Genomic DNA, 21,324 nt, shown 5'->3' on the forward strand with positions numbered 1-21,324 from the left:
CTATTCTATTTACTTTGGTGTTTGAAATTTTCCATAAGAAAAGGTTTTTAAAAAAGCATTTTGTATTAAAAGTTAAATATCTTGTTTTTAATAGTTGTTAATTATATTCACAAACATATGTTAAGTATAGCAGTAGCCGTGGAATACATTTTTTTCAATAGTATCATCAAGTTATTAGTAGGCATTTGAGCTTTTGACATTTCTCCTGTATGCTATTCTCAGCAAATCAGTAAATTTGCACATCAAGCATAGATAAAATTTTGAAATAACATTTAAAAATATAGAAGAATATAATAGAAATTAAATAGTTTATCAACAAACCATAATTTTGTAAGTCCATAATTGTCAACAAACCATAATGTTCACTGTACCAGTTTCTATCTCTGACTACAGAGCTCTTTCATTAGGAGGTTATATCTTTAGGAAAGGGGCAGATGAGAATGGTGAGAGAAAGGGTGGTGTCTATAAAGTGGAATTGAGTATGATATTTTTTAATTACACTCTGACTTAAAGAAATATTTTTCAGTGCTCAGAGTCATCTACAGATGTGCACCGCTATCAAAAATACTTCCTTCTGCAGTTCTCTTCCACCTCTACCTATTGAATGTAGTGAACTAGATGGAGATCTCAATTCATTACCTATAATCTTTGAAGATAGGTATTTAGATTCAGTTATTGAAGGTAAGTATAATCTAAACTAAGTTGTGTGTGTCATTTTCAGTATATTCTTTGTAAGATATATAATACCACTCCTTGGTGTGGGACCCTTTTTCCCCTCTAGTTTTATTTATCTTTGAGGATATTAGAAGGTTATAGTCAGTAAACATAGTCTTAAATCATGTGAGTTCGTACACGTTGTTTTAAATCTGAATCTTTTTTTCTTTGGATAAAAGACTTAGATGCACCCTGGATGGGAATTCAGAATCTTCAGAGATCAGAGTCCAATAGAATGGATAAATATGAGACTGAAGAAAGCTCTATAGCTGGACTTTCTAGCCCAGAGTTGAAAGTCAAACCTGCTGGTGCCTCCAGTTTTTGGTATACAGAAGGTGAAAAGCAGCTAACAAAATCTCTAAAAGGAAAGAACGAAGAATCGAATAAATCCAAGGTTAAGGTTACTAAGCTCATGAAAACAATGAAACCTGAAAACACAAAAAAATTAATAAAACAGAACTCTAAGGATTCTGTGGTTTTGGTAGGCTACAAATGCTTGAAAAGTACAGCATCAAATGATCTCTTTAAATGCTTTGAAGGCAATCCTTCACATAGTCAGAAGGAAGGTCTGGATCCCACAATATGTGGATATAATTTTGACCTAAAGACCTACATCAGACAGACAAGTCAAAAGGAAGCTAGCTTTTTGCCAACTAATACAGAGAGAACTGAACAAAAGTCTCCAGACATTGAAAATATGCAACCAGACCTGTTTGATCCTTTGAGCTCTGGCAGCCTAAATCTTTGTGCAAATTTGTCCATTTCAGGTAAACTTGATATCTCCCAGGACGATAGTGAAATTACACAAGTGGAACACAATGTGACATCTAGAAGTTCATCTGACGATTGCCCTGATCATCAAACAGCCCCATCTTCAGGAGTCAGAACAATTGAAGTGAAGCCCTGTAATAAGGATCCTTTCAGTGGAGAGAAAATAACTGTTAAAATAGGACCTTGGACAGAGCTTCGACCAGATGAACTATTTGTGGATAATTTACACCTACCCAACTTTGAGTCCTTAGAATCTAATGGTAAATCTAAATCTATAGAAATAACACTTGAAAAGGAAGCTGTGCAGGATGCAAAGTGCCATTCTATTGGAGAATCATTAGCTAAGTTAAGAAGTAACCAACCTGCTTCTTCTACAAAAGAATACCATGTTGTAGTAAGTGGAGATACAATTAAGTTACCAGATATTAATGCCACATATGCCTCATCTAGATTTTCAGATTCAGGTGTTGAAAGTGAACCAAGTTCTTTTGCAACACATCCAAATCCTGACGTATTTGAAACTGTGCAAGGGCAAGGTCCTTACAATAACGAAAGATTATTTCCTCAAGTTTTGATGAAACCTGATTATAATGTAAAATTTTCATTAGGAAGTCATTGTACTGAGAGTACAAGTGCTTTAAGTGAAATACAGTCATCTTTGACATCCATAAACTCTCTACCTTCTGATGATGAACTGTCACCTGATGAAAATTCTAAGAAACCTGTTGTGCCTGAATGCCACCTAAGTGATAGCAAAAGTGTATTAAACGTAGGAACAGTTGACTTGCCAAAATGTGACGATAGTAAAAAGTCCAGTATTATTTTGCAACAGCAGAGTGTCATATTTTCAGGGCATTTGGACAATGAAACTATAGCAATACATTCCATAAATTCAAGCACTAAAGACCCTTTACAATTTGTTTTTTCAGATGAAGATACTTCCTGTGATGTGAAAAGTAGTTGCAGCTCCAAACCTAACTTGGACACTATGTGTAAAGACTCCCAGAGTCCTGATAAATTTAATAACTCTGCAGGGACAGCAATTATATTAAATTCAACACTGGTTTGTGTAGGTGCCCCTTGTGTCGTTTCAGGTTCCATTTCTACTAATACAGAAGTTAGAAAAGATGAAACTGTAAAAAGAAAAAATGATGATACCTTAAATCTCAAACAAATAAATTCAGAAGCCCAAACAGTTAAAAATGAAACTCACCTGGGTACAAGTGATCCTTTTTCAGCCAGTCCTGATATGGTTAAACAAGGGCTTGTGGAAAATTATTTTGGCTCTCACAGCAGTACGGATATTTCTGACACATGTGCTGTTAGCTATAGCAACTCAGTTAGCCCTCAGAAGAAAACTTCTGAAAAAGAAATTAGTAATCTTCATCAGGAACAGGGTAAAGAGGATGAGGAGGAAGAACAGGATCAGCAAATGGTTCAAAATGGGTATTATGAAGAAACAGATTATTCAGCTTTGGATGAAAAAGTAAATGCTCACTATACAAACAGAGATGCACTAGAAGAAGAAAGACTTATAAAATCTGAAAAACTAAACAGTGATTATCTAAAAGATGGTATAAATATGCCTGCTGTCTGTACTTCTGGTTGTTTGTCCTTCCCATCTGCACCACGAGAGTCTCCTTGTAGTGTTAAGTATTCTTCGAAAAGTAAATTTGATGCCATTACAAAACAGCCAAGCAGCACTTCTTACAACTTGACTTCATCAGTTTCCTGGTATGACAACTCACCAAAACCTCAAATACAAGCGTAAGTAATAGAGCACAATGGCATGTGCTACTAAATATACGTATAGAACATATATATGTATGTCTCTGATAATATATATATTTCATGTTCTTTGGTTTCTGTAATACAGAAAGTCCTTCTTTGATTAACTATCTAAAATGGAGACATGAACTCCGTATACTCTGTGACAGAAGACATGTAGTTCTCCATATGATTGTCCTGTTCTGTGGGCTAGACATTTTTGATACAGATTTTCCATTGGTAGTTATATGCCAGATGTATGGAATAATTGGGGTTAAAACTCTTTCTTTCATCAGTACCTCATTTCTCCCCCACTAACTTCCAGACAGCATAGATTTTATAAGTGCATCTAGCAAATAAGGGCAATATTAGATAATGAACAAAAGGTTAGTAGAAACTTCCTAAACCTACCAGACCCAGATTATCTCAGCTAAGTCCGTGGTTTCCAGACTTGAGATTTCGTGGAGCAGTAAAGTATTCAGAAAAATTTGAGGATATAAGTTTACTAACATGGCACTAGTTCTCAAAATACTCTGCTACCTTATTCCAGTTGGAATTATAATCCCTGGAGTAAAAGGTCTGGACATGTCTACAATAGATTTTCCAAGTTCCCAGATTATTCAGATTTATATATATAATTAAGATACATAGTGCCTAAAGCTAGTGAAACAAGGGAGGTGGTATGATCTGTTAAAGAATTGTAACACTGAAGGTTATATCACCTTCTGGGTACCTCAAATTTTTCTGTCATTAATGAAAACAATTTATGTCTTCATCCAATGTATCCTGCTCAGTTTAGTAGGGTTCATCAGCTTCTTCTCAGTCCAAATGATATAATGTTATTTTAACAATTAGCTATTTTAGTCAATACTTTTTGATGTTTGCAGTTCCTAAGTTGATTAGATTTATCACTCATTCAAAATGAGTATATACCACTAATTATATTTAGTCACGTCCCCCTCTTGGTTCTGTTCCTTTTTATTGGTATTTTTAAAGGAAAAATATAAATAATCTAAGTGTTATAACTACCATTCTTCCTGTTAAGTTGTAGAACAGCTCCTCATTTTACATCTAAATAAAATTGAAAAGAAGCAAAGAGGATAAGCTTTGATTACAGAATAAGCATCAGATTGTCATCTTTCTGGTACTTCTCCCAGCTTTTCTACACAATATAAAATTTGGTAGGAAGCATAAGTTCACTCTTAATATTTTCTTAGTTGATTTCAAGTTTAAAGCTTTCATTGTATCTTAGCAGAATATGTACTAAAAATAGCAAAGAAAATTACTCTCTGATTTCTAAATTATTTAGGCGATCGCAAATATTTTGATTATTTTATACCCCAATATCTGCTGGGTTTCTTCTTATAGTTCCCTAAATTCAGCATACTGTCTTTTTGGTTCTAAAAACTGAATATGATACTTAGTAAAGAGTATCTCTTATATTTTGTTCAGCTTCCTTCAGGCAAAAGAAGAATTGAAGCAACTTAAACTCCCTGGGTTCATGTACAGTGATATCCCTCTGTTGGCATCCTCAGTCCCTTATTTTAGCATGGAAGAAGAGGATGGTTCTGAAGATGGAGTACATCTTATTGTCTGTGTGCATGGGTTAGATGGTAGGTAATATCTATTTGATATAACCCATGGCAACTCAGTATATTTTCCTAATAGATTTCATTTAGTTTTTATTTAATCTTTGAATTGGAAAATATTTTAAATTGCTTAAATTAATTGAATCTTAAATACATTCTAAGACAAATATGTTTAACTTTGCGTAGTATTAGATTAACTTTTAAATAAATTTTCCGTGGAACTGTACCAACATTCTATCCATGTACCAACACTTATTTATTTTAACTTTGGATTTTTCTATCTTCTGTTGTTCGTTTTGTCAGCAGTCACCTCATGGCAGTCATTTTGTCTCCCTTTGATAGTCTTCCTAGTGCCCTTTTAGCCTGATGCTTTAAGCCTTATGAACTAGAAAAATCAATAGCTAAGAATTAAAGATTCACTAACTAGGTGTAATTTAAATTCTAAATATAGTGCTACAGTTTTATGGCAGCTATTTTGGTTACTGAACAGACTTTTCCCCCTAGGTCAGGAACTATGTTAGAAAATGCCAAATATTTCTAGACTAGCAGATTATTACTATGTGCTATAATATTGTGTAAGAACAAATTGAGGAAAGATTTTGTAAATTATAAAAATACTAAACACAGGTCTAAGCTAGTAAATATTCATGAAATTGAAGATTTTTCTTTAAAAAAAAGCAAAACTTAACTCTCAAGAAATAAAGTATCTCCAATACTGACCTTCCCCCCCCCCCCCCCCCCCAGCCCCCGGAATAAAATTTTCAAAGGATTATTGCCCAAGAAAGACTTTTTGGCCCAGTAGAATCTCTGGAAAATTCTTCTTTGAAATTTTTATGAAACACATTACCCCCTATTACATAAATTGTTCCAGAATAATAGGAAAAAAGATGGAATGCAGCTTATTTTATTCCTTGAAGTTAACCTAACCTTGTTACTAAATCTGGAAAAGATGTCAAACCCACACCCCAAAGAGAAGCAGACCTATCTGACATAAATTTAATAATGACTTAATAACACTCTAGCAATGTTGTGGAAATAAACAGGTAAGTAAATGAGTAAAAAAAATTTTTATATGTCCCCCAAAATATCTAGTAAGTAGAATCAATACATTAAGTCACTACAACAACTAGGATTTAATTCCCAGAATGCAAAGATAAGTACATATAAGGAAATTTACTTAATAATAAAGGAAATTTATTAATAAAATATAACTACATCAGCAAATCAAGTAAGAAACTATTGATAAAATTCAATGTCCATTCCCAGTTTTGACCACTAAGCACCAAACCTTAAGTTTTAAAAAGCATTAATCTGATTTATTAATATGATTAAGCATATATATTCTCAGCCAGTGGAAAACATATACTTTGTAGTGAAACACTAGTAGTATTCCTTGTAAAATCAGGAATAAAACAGTTATCTCTATCAATGCTTGAAATATCTAAAAGATAAAAATTTGGGGAGGGTAAAGTAGAAATCCAATAATCGGGAACATCTTTACATTGCTAATTAAACCAAAGGAAGTAACCAAAAAGCCACTAATTTTTAAAAGCAATAATTATTTTTATGTTATGTATTATATCTAATAAGTATTCTATATTTATAAATATCTTTTAAGTTAGTAATTAAAATAAACTCTCTTAGATTATGTAAATGGAATTTTATTTCTATTTAACTGTTGCAGTACCGCCAAAGGAAGTGAACAGATTAAATCTGAAACACATTCAAGGTTTGTTAAATGATCAACTATAATAGTGATGGAAGGAGTACTTCCGTCAGTCATTCACAGCAACCACATTCAGCAATCTCCAAAGCTAACAGTATAACAAATACACCGTCAGATAGGAAAGTGAAAGCATCAGTGTGACCAAAACTCCTAAGAAACCAGGTGTGAAAGACATTGTCTGGCTAATGGAAATCAGCTTTGAAATGAAAATTGAGGACTCTATTTCAGAGTGCTTTGTCTGTTCAAAACTGGCAGACATCATATATTTAAAGACAGATATATATTGGTCTTCAAATATATGATGATATACTTTATACCTTTTGCTTTATCTCATCCTTTAGACATAATTTTTCATTGTCTTCATTTTCTAGGTAACAGTGCAGATCTCCGATTAGTAAAAACTTACATTGAACTTGGACTGCCTGGGGGAAGAATTGATTTTCTTATGTCTGAGAGAAATCAGGTACAGTATTATAGCAGTGTTTCCAGTGGAAACAAAGATTTTTGTATTGCTTTCTACCTAAATATTTGCTTACTACAAATTGTCTGTTACTACTAGAAATAACTTTTCTGATTTGTATGAAATTTAACATTAATACGTATCACAAGGAAATTGAAATCACTTACAGTGTGACTTATGAGCTCTTCACATGCACAAAATTTCTAGAATTTCACATTTCTATGCAAAAATTTTATTACTTAAACCATTGTAAATAACCTTATGTTAAATGTGGATGGTGGGCTAAACAACCAACCTAATGAAGCAAGTGTTATTAATAACACTGAATCTTTTCTCTTCCTAGAAATTTACTCTTTTGCTCATTTTAATATAATGAATATTATTCACCAGCTTCTCTAAAAAACATTGATCTTAACCATATTTTAATACCTAAATTAAAAATGTTTATATTCAGTTTTTCATGTGATTATTCATATTCAGTATATAATATGTCTGTTTTCCTTTGTTTAGAATGATACTTTTGCTGATTTTGATAGCATGACTGATCGCCTTCTAGATGAAATAATACAGTATATTCAGATATATAGTCTAACAGTCTCAAAAATAAGGTAACTTTTATCATATTCTGTAATATTATATAACATTTTTATGTCTGTGAATTATAGAAAAATTACAGAATTTGTAGTAGTTTTGTTGCACTATTATGAAATATAGGAGACAATTCAGTTTATCCAATTTAAAGAGAAAAGAAAAAATTTTAAAGCTTTAGGGAGAGACCATTATATGTTTCCATTTATATGAATTATCCAGAATTGGCAAACCAGAGACCAAAGTAGATTAATGATTACTTAGGGCTCGGGGAGATGGCAAATGGGGAGGTGATAGCTAAAGGGTATAGGATTTTTTTGAGGTGTTGAAAATGTTCTAAAAATCTCTTGTGGTGGTTGCACAACTCTGCGAATGCACTTAAAACTATTAAATTGTACATTTTAAATGAATGAATTTTATGTTACGTGAATTGTATCTCACTCAATAAAGTGGTTACCAATAAGAAAGATTACAGAGCAATGGATATATACAAACAAATGAAGCAACAGAAATACTTTCAAGATTTCATGACTGTACTTTGTAAGTCTGTTTTCCACAAGCAAGAGATGATGATCAGCCAATATAAGTCTCGTAATTTAAGCAGATATTGTAGATAGACATGGGAGAGAGAAAAATGTTTGTTTGCTTGTTCTAGCATAGTAGGACTTAAAGAAAAAGTCAAAACTAATCATTCTGCCTCAAAAAGTTTAGTAAACTTTTTGTTTACTAAATTTAACACAGTGATCTTATATTCCTTTTATTCATTTGAAAATCATATTTTAGTTTTTCATTCATCCACAAAAGTCTTACATCTTTTAGACTAGATTGTCAATTAAAATCAACCATTATTCAAAAGCCTTATCTGGTTAATTGAGGCTTGTTAGTTACCATCATAACTCTCACCCCACAGCTTCAGGAACTTCACCTTGGGAGGGGAGTTTATCCTGAGCTTCTCACTAGCTGTATCTATAAGCCAGTTTAAGATAGCTTTCAAACTCTCTTCTTTCCTTGCTTATTATTCCCAGGGATCAATATACCATCTATTATAAAATGGTGGTAAGCAGAAAGGCTCTTTTGATTTAAACTATTCCTTAATAAAAGTGAGGTGCTTTATAAATATTAGTTACTCTTTTGGTATAATCTTAGACTTATAGTAAGATAATACACATATTTTATCTGTGCCTTGAAAGTACTCAAAGAACTCTCCCACTTTAGAGTGTAGACCAGAGAACAAATGAAAAAGATATGTAATTTCTCCTAAGTTATCCTTTATAGGTACAATTTCATTATTTTGTTTTAAGTTGTGACTTAATGAGTAATAATTGCAATGTGTGGTTAAAGAGGCCCATTTATCATCCAGTCAAACTGTAGTTTACTTTTAAAATGTATTTGTTTCTAAGCACTTACAAACTATGAATATAAATTTTCTGATAAGCAATATCTTGTTTCTGCAGAATATGCATTTAAATTATATAATAGGAATTTTCTACTACATTCTCACATTTTTATCTTCAAAACCTAAGTTACATCATTTCAAAGTATCAAACCATAATTTAAAACATACTCGAAATTTCCAAATTCTTAGTATTTCACATCAGTGTATAGTGATATTAGCATTAATATTTCTTTTTAAAATTAATACTATGGGAGAAATGTCTTTTTTTTTCTTAAAGCTTTATTGGACATTCGTTGGGCAATTTAATAATCCGTTCAGTGCTTACAAGGCCAAGGTTTAGATATTACCTCAACAAACTTCATACCTTTTTATCTCTTTCTGGACCTCATCTTGGTACACTCTACAATAGCAGTGCTCTTGTTAATACAGGTAAAAAGTTTTATTGTTCAATATAAAAAATATGGCATGGGGAGAAAATTTAAATACGGATTTAATGTTTTCTAATGTTTATTTTAGAGCTGATATGTCACATACTTGGAATTGATGAAACAAAAGATACAGCTATTTTTCTACTTTGTCATGCACATGAAACAAGCTGATAAAAGTCATTTCAGAAAATGAATATTATATTGAGATGATATATGTCAGAAGTCACAAAAGCATTTTTAACTTTTTAGTTAAACTATCTAAAATTCTCAATAAATGTTTATCTTATAAACAGGCTATTCTGTCGTTCCATTAGTTGAGCAGATAAAAAGGAAACACCTGTATTTAAGGTATTATAAAGTTATAAAATATTAAATGTAGGATGTTAAATCTGATTTTGTAACAAAAAAAGGGATATTATGAAAAAAATACATTCTAAAATTTTTGAACAAATTAAATGAGAGTTAAGACCCCAATTTTGATTAGAATGAATATTCTCATTAAGAAAGAACTGATACTTGGGGCACCTGGGTGTCTCAGGTAAGCATCGGACTTCGGCTCAGGTTATGAGTTTGAGCCCCACATTGGGTGACCTCGAGCCCCACTTCGGGTGAGCCCTGTTTATCTCTCTTCTCTCTCCCCCCCCCCCCCCCGTCTCTGCCCCTCCTGGGATTCTCTTTCTGCCCCTCGCTCACTTGTGCCTTCTCCCTCTCAAAAAAAAGAAAGAAAAGAAAAATCTGATACTTGGTTTGCCTTTTGTTTGGTTTGGTTCTTCCCTTGGATTTTTTAAGTAGTTTTTATAGTTTAGGCTGTTGATTCCCATTGTGAGAATAAATTAGATTTCATTTGTCTCTTTGTATTGAGCCTTGAAACTCTTCCATTTTCTCTTTTACTTTCATTGACAAAGAAACCATACTGTTTTCCTTGTGCCGCATTCCAAACTCTGGTATCCAAAATAGATTTGGATAGTGGTAGATTTTTATAATTTTAAAAAGAGGACATGAAAAAGATGAAATCAGTAAGTAACGTAAACTAGAACCCAATGTGAATAGTATGCAGCATTTTGAATTTCTTCACTAAACTTTAGTTACAAATTTAATCAGTTAAAGAGTTTTTTTTTCTCTTCTTCCCCTGTTCCCCTCTGTAATATCAGAAGTAACAAAAGTAGAAATTGATATTGCACAGTTTTGAAAACCCATTCCAGAGTGATTGGGGTTTCACTTAATTTAAGAGGAAGATGCATTTAAGTATGGGTTACTGATAAGTAACCATTGTAAAGAAATACAATTAAATACGAAACTTCATTATAATCAGCTCTTACTAGACAACATTAACCAATTGCTAATCCTAAGAGTTAGTCCTTATACAATTAGTCCTCCATAACTATATTTATCTCTAGACTGAAGATTCAGTGCTTAAGTATTTGGATCTACTACTGTGTTTGAAGTTTTTCCATCTCTGCTTCTTTATAATTTGAACAAATATATCTAAAGGTATAATTTTCCCAAATTTGTTCTTCTTAAACCATTATCTGTTTCATTACTGAATACGCTAGAAATAGCAAGCCCTCTGTCAACCACCATTAACCCATAGTTAAATGTATACGTTTATATTTGTTATCAGAAAAAGGAAATATTTTGCAAATATATTTGTTATTAGCTAAGAAAATGCTAGTTTGGTAGATGTCATTTTTGAAGTGAAATGTATTTTAAAATTAATAATCTTGACATATGTTACCCTATATTTCCACTTTTATTCACATGTCGTCTATAACTCTCTAGGTCTGTGGTTTATGCAGAAATGGAAAAAATCAGGTTCTCTTTTACAACTGACATGTCGAGATCATTCAGACCCCCGCCAAACTTTCTTATACAAGCTTAGTAATAAAGCAGGTAAGTATACGGTAAGAGTTTTGAAAATATTCACTTGAAAACCTATTTAAAATAAGCCTTTAGTAAATAAATTATCAACATGTCTTTCTGGTGATTAAAAAAGTATCTGACTTCGGCTCAGGTCATGATCTCATGGTTCATGAGTTCAAGCCCCATGTCGGACTCTGTGCTGGCAGCTCAGAGCCTGAAGCCTGCTTCAGATTCTGTGTCTCCCTCTGTCTCTGCCCCTCTGCCACTCACACTCTGTCTCTCTCCCTTTCTCAAAAGTAAATAAATATTTAAAAAATTAAAATTAAAAAATTAAGTATCAGTCAACTGTAATTTTTTTTTTTTTTTTTTTACAATTTTTTTTTAATTTTTTTTTTCAACGTTTATTTATTTTTGGGACAGAGAGAGACAGAGCATGAACGCGGGAGGGGCAGAGAGAGAGGGGGAGACACAGAATCGGAAACAGGCTCCAGGCTCCGAGCCATCAGCCCAGAGCCCGACACGGGGCTCGAACTCACCGCGAGATCGTGACCTGGCTGAAGTCGGACGCTTAACCGACTGCGCCACCCAGGCGCCCCCAACTGTAATTTTTTAACGTTAATTTATTTTTGAGAGAGAGAGGGAGGAGCAAAGAGAGAGGGAATCTAAAGCAGGCTCCAGGCTCTGATCTATCAGCACAGAGCCTGACGCGGGGCTCAAACTCACAAGCCATGAGATCATGACCTGAGCTGAAGTCAGACACTTAACCAACTGAGCCACCCAGGTGCCCCAGTCAACTATAATTTTTTAATAATGAAATAGACTCCTAATTAAAGCTAAGCAATTAATAACATAGTTGTTTGATTTTAATGGATTGTATTTGTGTTGTGTAAACACAGGTACTTCACAATTATCCTTAACTTTTTGACATTTATAATTTAGTACTAATCATAAGTCAGTTTGGCAACTAGGCCTCTGCATATCCTGGCCCTCCTGCCCCCACCTCAGTCTTTAACCCTTTTTATTAAATGCCACATATTTTTCTACCTTCCTATTCAATGGCTATAAAGCTCTTCTGGAAAATGTCAGAAACTAAACTATTAATAATTATATCCTCTACAGATTCTTACTACTGGATGAATCTTGTTACTCATCTCTTATTAACTGATTATTAAATATAGTCCCTATCTTGCGTTACATTCCAGGTTTTTACAACCTGAGGTCCTCAACTACTACTTTGCCATCCTCACTGTCTATAAATTACCTTACCTCTGACTTTACCATCTCCTCCTGTCTCACCCTCACACTCATGTCTCCCTACCATATTTTTTTCCACTGTGTCCTTTGAAATCTCCATTTGAGTGGAACAGACTCAAATGTTTATCTTCTTCAAAGAATGCTCTCTCCATTTCCTTTAGAAAATGCAGACGTAAGTGAAAACTAGATACTTCCCCAGCCTACTCTCATTTCCCCACTCCCTCTGGTTGTAGAGCAGATATTGGCAAACTTTTTCTCTGAAGAGCCAGATAAATATTTTGGCTTTGCAGGCCATGTGATCTCTGTTGCATTGTAGCACAAAAACAGACACAGACAATACATAAATGAGTGTGGCTGTGTTAAAAAAAAAACAAAACAGTAACAACAACAACAACTTTATTTCAATTTTATTAACAACAATTTTATTTCAAATAAAAAGAAAAGAAAAAAGCAGCAGGCCAGATCCCACAGGCCATTCCTTGCTAACTCCTGCTACAGGAGAAGCTCAGTTTCTCATATACTGTGTACTACTGAGAGGGGAGGAAACAGTCCTCTTGCTTTCCTTTTCAAACTGCAATAATTACTCCTCTATTGTCATAAAACTTTCCTTTGGATTTGTACCATCCAAGCTCTGCTACCTTCTAGTCATCTTCTTTTTTCTTTTTTTTTTTTTTAACGTTTATTCATTTTTGAGAACCAGAGACAGAGCGTGAGTGGGGGAGAGTCAGAGAGAGAGGGAGACACAGAATCCAAAGCAGACTCCAGGCTCTGAGCTGTCAGCACAGAGCCCGACACAGGGCTCGAACCCACCAACTGCGAGATCATAACCTAGGCCGATATCAGATGCTTAACCGATTGAGCCACCCAGGCACCCCTAGTCATCTTTAATATAATGATCTCCTGGTCACTCCTCACATATTCAGTGAGAACCCCAGTAAGAGTTCATTGACAAATACATAATTACACTTGGGAGAAGATATTCTTCTTGGATCTTAATATACCTAATCTTGGCATCATTTTTGGGAATTTGATTAAGTCAACCCTTTAGATGATCATCAAGCATAATAGAGGCTTTCTCAACTATAGTAACCTTCCATTCCGCTCCACTTGGAACCCTACTCATGGCTGCATTCCACTCCTGAAATTTCAATCAATTTTCCATTCTGAGACAACAGTATTCTATTCTCTTTCTCACTCATTCCCTTACTCTCATCTGCTTTTCAGACTATTTAAGATCCCTACTAAGTTTTCTTAAATTACCCTGTCCTTCATGGTTCACTCCCTTCCTGTTCCATCCCAGACCCCATGATTTATCATTTTTTTCATTCATACATTATTACCCCAGGTATTATCATCATGGCCATCTAGCAACCTGTGTTACCGTTTCTTTACCTGGCTTGATGAGCTCTACCAAAGTGGATCATACAGACTTGCAAATCACTACCACGGTAGATCCATGGAGTTACCATCTAGTTAACTCTAATAGCATCTTAACCATTCCCTAGAAGCTTTTGCAGATTTTACCTCTTTTCATCAAACTTCTAACTACCACTGTTACCTTCACTTCAACAAATGACTTTGTTTTCCTACTTTATCTGCGAGTCAAGGCTATCAAGCAAGAATTTTCCTACTTCCTTTCTTTTTAGCTACAAACATGACCACACCTGTGCTTTCCTTATAGTTCAATAAAAGATATATATCTATGGTGCAAGAATAATTTCCCTTTCTGTTTTGGAACCCATTCCTTCTCTCTTTCAACATTCTCCTTTCAGTGACTAATTTCTTAACATATAAAGTTATTTTGTTTTCTCCCATCTTAAGTTTTAATAATAATAGATACCTCCTTTGATCACTGATTCTATGTTGTTCTATTTCTTTTTTTTTAATTTGTTTTAATCTTTATTTATTTTTGAGAGAGAGAGAGAGAGAGAGACAGAGTGCAAGCAGGGGAGGGGCAGAGAGGGAGACACAGAATCTCAAGCAGGCTTCAGGCTCTGAGCTGTCAGCACAGAGCCCAATGCAGGGCTCACACTCGTGAATGGCAAGATTATGACCTGAGCCAAAGTCAGACACCTAACCGATTGAGCCATCCAGGCACCCCTATTTCTCTTTTTTAATAAGAATTGAGCCTCATAAAAAAAGAAAACAATTACTTTCACTACTTCCTCACCTTTTATTTCACTCTTCAATCCATTATAATCTGATTTCTGTCCTCACCTCTCCATTGAAACTTGCCATATCCAAGTATCTCTTTTCTTTCTTTTAGTTGAACATGCTGTCATTTGTGACTATTGAAAATACCCTCCTTCTTGAAATACTTTCCTACCTCCCAGTCTTTATCAGCCTTTCCTGATTTTCTTCCATGTTGGCTCTTTGCTTCCGACGTGGATTCCTTTTCTCTACTTGCCCCCTAAATATAGGTGTTCTTGGGCTCCAGCTTCTGTCATCTGCTCTTCTCACTGTGTACATTCTTCTTTGACAACATCATTTCATATCCATCTTCACCATTGGTAACTCAAGTATGTATCTTTACTTTAGTCCTCTAGACTGTATTCTAGACTTACATGTCCAGCTGCCTACTAAATAAATACATTTGCTTAGATGTCTCATGGTTGCCCCAAATGCAGTATTTTTAGATACTTCATCTTTCCCTTCAGATTCACTTCTCTCAATTCTACATCTAACATAGTCTGCACAACCAAAAACCTGGAAGTTGTCTTCTAGACTCCTTCTCATTCTCCCCACACATCTGCTTAGTTACTAAGCCCTGAAACATTCAGCCTTCTTAGTAACTAATAGAGGCTTCTCTTTCTTTTCTTTGCTATTTTCTTAGTTCAACCTTCATCACTCTTGCTGAAGTTATTGCTATGGCCTCCAAACTGGTTACTCTGCCTCCTCTGTGCCCCTTTCTCCCCAGTCTTACTTCTTCTTTAGATAAAATTATCTTCTGAAAATTACATCAGGCCATATTGCTCCTGTTTGAAAAATCTTTTCATGATGGATTGTGGCTTTCAGGATGAGGTTTAAATTCCATGACTTACAGCATCAAATCCTTTATAATCTGGTTCCTGATTCTTTTACTGATTTCATATCCTGCTCTTCCCACAGATATATCCTTTGTTTTAGTCATGCCACACATGTTTTATGCTATACTCACCCATGCTTTTTCTACCACCATTCCTCCCCATGTGTTTACTCATCTTTTTAGAACTGATTCTCTTCAGGGCGCCTGGGTGGCTCAGTCCAGTTGCGTGTTGGACTCTTGGTTTCAGCTCAGGTCATGCGTGATCTCACGGTTTGTGAGTTTGAGCTCCATGTCGGGCTCTGCACTAACAGCATGGAGCCTGTTTGGGATTCTCTCTCTCTGCTCCTCCCCTGCTCATGCACACACACACTCTCTCTTTCTCAAAATAAATGGACAGACTTAAAAAAAAAACAAAAACAAATTCTCTTCATCTTCTAAAGTTAAACTCAAATACTACCTGCTATTAAAAGCTTTCTTGATGCCCTCTCTCATTTAATGCTCCTCTACTCTCAGAGTACCCACTAGATTGCCCAATATATACCTAGATTTTACACCTCCACACTGACCTCATCAATGAATTCCAGTCTTCATTTGCCCTCTAGACATCTCTACTTACATATCAAACTGAATATGTCTAAACCTGAACATATTGTTTTCTTTTGCTAACTCTTCTTTCATCATTTTAATCGTACTCTGTCTTCTAAATTACTTAGTTTTTTGAAATACCTCAAAAAACTTTGCATTTTGCAAAACTTTGACCTCACTTCTTTGCATTCTACCTCCCAAGATTGTTAAAATTGTAACTGAACTCTAATTAAACACAGAATCTGAAGCAGGCTCCAGGCTCTGAGCTGTCAGTGCAGAGCCCAACAGTAGGCTCAGACCCACAAACTGTGAGATCATGACCTGAGCTGAAGTCAGACACTTAACCGCCTGAGCCACCCAGGTACCCCCTGAGCCATAGTCTATTTAACTAACTTGGTTCTTGGCTAATAAAGTAAACCTGCCATGCAGAAGCACAATATTAGTATTAACGCATTGTTGTTGAAAAACTGTTATTAAAATTAGACTACTAACTTTTAAAATGCATTTTTAAAGTACAGTACTGTCAGACACCAGGGTGGCTCGGTCAGTTAAGCGTTCAACTCTTGATTTCAGCTCAAGTCATGATATCACGGTCCGTGAGATAGAGCAACATGTCAGGATCCACGCTGACAACACAGAGCCTGCTTGAGATTCTCTCTCTCCCTCTCTCTGCCCCTCCCTCACTTGCACTCCCTCTCTCCCTCTCTCTCTTAAAATAAATAAACATTGAAAAAAAAGTACAGTACTGTACTGTCATTTCCCTGTAGAAGCATGTCAGAATCTCTGCAAGGAGCTATTATTTTGAAAAATAGATGTTAATATAATGCCTATTCTTACAATATATGGTATAGAAATAAAACAGTGCCAAGAAATTGGGTGGTCATTGGGAGTATAGAGTCTAAGGACAGGTTCATTGATTTTTTGTTTAATGGGAGATATTACAGTGTTTTATTAATAATAATGATTCATACAAAAGAGAAAATTGATGATACAGGAGAGGGACAAGACAGCTACTAGAGCCATGTCTTTAACTAGGAAGGAGGGAATGGCATCTCACATTCTAGTGAAAGGGCTGGCGTAAGGTGGGAACATACACAGCTCATCAGTAGAAGAGCAAAGACAGAACATGAAGTCACAGGTATGGTAGGTTAGTTTGGTTAAGATAGGAGTATGTGGAAGTTCTGTTTTGATTCTTCTATATTTTTCAGTGAAAGAGGAAGCAAGGTCATGAGGTAAGACTGAAGAGGGGATAGAAGGTGCTGGCAGTTTGAGGAAAAATAGTCATTTAGCAAAGCACACAAATGAATGTTACCTAGCAAGGCTGCCATAGGCTGTGCAATGCACAGCCCCAAGAAGTGTCATTCTTGTGACACCTGAAGTTGCACAGTATGATAGCCCTTTATGGGGAACACGAATATATATCTTTCAGAAAAACGAAAAAGCCAGCTATGCTGTTACATAGGCTGGTTTCATGCGACTTGGGATAAAATTTTAGTAAACAGCATCAACTTAGATTCAGAAAGCACAGTACCTAGAACAGCTTGGGTAGAAGTAAAGATGGTATACTACAAGACAGTTTTTTTCACGGTTTGGGCTACCCCTTAAAAGAATTTTGAAGAAGTATGTACCCCTTATATAATTTTAGGGTGACACCTAAAAAATATTTTCTGTAATTTTAAATAGTGGCAAAGGATATATTTTCTGGCATATAAGGTAGTACATACTTCCTGTAATTATATTTTCATAAAAATATAAATTCATTCAGTTGGAGTTATATATTCAGTTCATATAGTTTCTAGAACTTGTGTGCCATAAAATCTAATTGGCAGTGGTAATTCTTATTGTCATACAGTCAAGTCAAACTTATTTTTGTCAGAAAACATTGTATTTCATTCGTATTTTGCTTCATTCCCCCAGAGACTTTTATACCTCAGGCCATATGCCACAATAAAATCTGAATTAGATTGGAGAAATGCCTTTCTCTAATAAAGTGGGAGAAGGACAAGTCATTTTTAGGAAAACCCTCATACAGAAGTTGAGATCTAGAATTCAGTTTCCTTAAAGCTATACATGCCCATCCTCACCATCTAGAGTTTTTTTTTTTTAATTGAAGTATAATTAATATACAATGTGACATTGTATGTATAACTCTGTGCATATATAATATACAGTTTCAAGTGCATGGAAAGTCTTAAATTACCCCTGAAGGTAGATGTATACCAATTTGAAGACCTCTGCTCTAGGACACACAGGTGATTCCCAGAGTAACGCCAAGGTGTCAAATCATGCCAAAAGTAGAATTAGTTTGTCACACAAAATGTGAGAATGAAGGGAAAAAATAATTTTTGTTAATATTTTTCTCAAATATGATTTTAAATATGTGTAATTGAATTAATTCCTGTTACAGACATTTGATTATTTCATTTATATCCCTAAAGTTTTATATATCCAGATTGCCACAGAGGGTTATCTTCTCATTGAGAAAAAGGGAGAATGACCTTATATTTGACATAGAGGGTAAATACAGTCCCACCTGCCCGTATGTGTGTCTAGAATATCTCATTATTAGGATCATAAGTTCCAAGAGAGAAAGGAGTATCTACAAAGGTGCTCTGGATATTCTGGATCCACAGTAGTCCCCACAATTGGCCTGTCTCTAACCCTGAATTTCAGTAGGCAAAAAGTATCAAAATTTTACTCTGGAATGTTCCAGAACAAAATTATATGACCTAAACTAAGCACCCCAATCCTAATGTATTGTCATTATTGGTTTGTATCTTATTTAATAACCACATGAATTTCTTATTTTTTATTTATTAGTCTGAGCTACATAGCAAAATTAGTAATACATAGTAAAATTAGAACATTAGTGGTAGTGGGGTGCCTGGGTGGCTCAATTGGTTAAGTGTCCTAAACTTCAGCTCAGGTCATGATCTCACGGTTTGTGGGTTCGCCCGCATCAGGGTCCCTGCTGTCAGTGCTGAGCCCTCTTCGGATCCTCTGTCCCCCTCTCTTTCTGCCTCTCCCCTGTTTGTGCATGCTCTCTTTCTCTTTCTCTCAAAAATAAACATTTTTTTAAAAAGGCGGCGAGCCAACTGTTGGTTAAGCCTCCGACTCTTGATTTCAGCTCAGATCATGATCTCATGGGTTTCGTGAATTCCAGCCTCTGCATCAGGCTCTGTGCTGACAGTGTGGAGCCTGCTTGGGATTCCGTCTCCCTCTGTCTCTGCCCCTCCCACGCCCCCCCCCTTCAAAAATAAATAGATAAACATTTTTTTTTTTTAAGGCTCCACTAGCAATCCAAGAGTATTTAAGAAAAAACATTACTGGTAGTAAAGTGGACAGGAACTTGGTTTTTCAGTGCTTAAATGAGTTAATTAGTTCAAAGTGTCACAAGACCTAAATTCACGTAGTTTGCTGAAAAATAAAAATAGAAGAACCTGACTAAAATCCGTGGATGGATCACAAACCTGCTATTTTTATTGAAAAATCTTAAGTATGTATTCTCTTGACATCATACTTCAATAAGGAGAAAATATTATTAATATTAGGCAAGAGTCAGATGAGAACTTAAAAATCAGCTTTAAATGATTTCATACAGGGTGTACTGTTTGTTCTTATGGAAAAGTGTGATTTTGTTTCTTTAGGAAACAGCCCTAAATATTGAGGATTATCTTTTAGAAAGTAAGAAGGTCATAAAATACTTCCTTGTAGAATTTTATCCCACCCTATATAATCTCTCTCGTACCCACGCACTACCATGTCACAGTCCTTGCTTTCACTCAGCACAAACACACATTTCTCATACCAGCATGTAAACTACATAACAATGAAGGTAGGGGGTTTTTTGTAGATAATATATGGAAATTGGAGAACGAATTCATCAGATTTAAAAAGCCATAAACTTATTAGTACTACTGAGGAAATTAAAAAAATTGTGGTCACTTAATATATTAAATATAATATATTAATAGAATATATTTAATAGAATATAATTAATTAATATAATATATTAAACAAAATATATTTAATATAAAATTAAAAATTAATTCAAATTAACTTTTATTTAATTTTTATTAAATTTATTATTATTTATTAAATTAAATTATTAAATATTAAATTTAACTTAATATATTAAATTAAAAGTTAATTTAAATTAACTTACTAATTTAAATTTGGTTACTTACTGCATTATAATTCCATATTTTTTCTTCATAGGGCTTCACTATTTCAAAAATGTTGTGCTAGTGGGATCTCTACAGGATCGCTACGTTCCTTATCACTCTGCCCGTATTGAAATGTGTAAAACAGCTTTAAAGGACAAGCAGTCAGGTAACTAAGTAAATTAGAAGTATTTTATCTCCATTTGTTCCTCTGACAGTGCATCCCATTGTGATTTGTATTTGTATTTCACCAACTACAAATGAGATTAAAACTTTTTTCCTATGTTAATTGATATTATTCTTTGAAATGCCTGCCTATGACTTTGATTCATTATTTTACATTGAGTTATTTATCAGTTTCTCAGTAAAATCTCTATGTATTGAAAAAAAAAAAGAGGTATTTCAAACAGTTGTATCTACAACATGAGCTTTTTCCCAAATTTTTCTTGTAGTCCCTTTCTTTCTTCTTCCTCTCATCTCTCCCTTTATTTCCTTTTCCATACACTGTTATTAACATCTATCCTTACTCTTTTTTTTCCTTTCTTTTCTCCTGGCATGTGGTGTTTTTGCCAATAAAACCATCATTCTTATGAAAGAGTTCTTTTATCTAATTACAAATGCTGCTTTTGCTGCCTCGAAGGTAATCTGTACTTTGATTTCCTCACAATTGTTGGGATTGGTGATTATGGTAACAATCATGCTGCGTGTTCTGCTATATCTTGCTTTTCATCAAAGATGGCAGCAAAGACTTACCTCACTTTAATAAAGTAATAAAGATTTTATATATTCTTTTGCTAGTTTTGAATAATAAAAGAAATTTAAATCATAGCTATTTAGAGCCAGAAGGAGACTTGGGTCTTGTTGGCTCATTTTATAATTGAGGCCCAGAGATGCTAAGTGGCTGATCCAAAGTCACTGGTGATTAATTAATTACAGGCTTAGGGCAAAAACACAGGTGTCCTACCTTCCCATATTTCCTCAGTCCCTTTTTTGGAATG

The 21,324-nt window shown here is 34.5% G+C and overlaps 1 protein-coding gene across 19 annotated transcripts in view; it reads left to right on the forward strand.

The window, feature by feature from the left end:
- Window positions 1-21,324, forward strand: part of FAM135A (family with sequence similarity 135 member A) — a 121,640-nt gene that overhangs the window by 97,175 nt on the left and 3,141 nt on the right. For 9 of the 19 annotated variants that reach the window (XM_045498680.1, XM_045498685.1, XM_045498683.1 and 6 more), the window contains 8 exons: window positions 527-681; window positions 894-3,252; window positions 4,705-4,865; window positions 6,939-7,030; window positions 7,538-7,635; window positions 9,289-9,440; window positions 11,219-11,329; window positions 20,382-20,495. In XM_045498680.1, coding sequence (XP_045354636.1) covers window positions 527-681; window positions 894-3,252; window positions 4,705-4,865; window positions 6,939-7,030; window positions 7,538-7,635; window positions 9,289-9,440; window positions 11,219-11,329; window positions 20,382-20,495 — 3,242 coding nt within the window. The remainder of the gene's footprint in view (window positions 1-526; window positions 682-893; window positions 3,253-4,704; window positions 4,866-6,938; window positions 7,031-7,537; window positions 7,636-9,288; window positions 9,441-11,218; window positions 11,330-20,381; window positions 20,496-21,324) is intronic. The other 10 variants (XM_045498687.1, XM_045498688.1, XM_045498691.1 and 7 more) reach the window with 3 other exon arrangements.

Source organism: Leopardus geoffroyi, chromosome B2, assembly GCF_018350155.1.
Source record: "Leopardus geoffroyi isolate Oge1 chromosome B2, O.geoffroyi_Oge1_pat1.0, whole genome shotgun sequence".
NCBI classification, from domain to species: Eukaryota; Metazoa; Chordata; class Mammalia; order Carnivora; family Felidae; genus Leopardus; species Leopardus geoffroyi.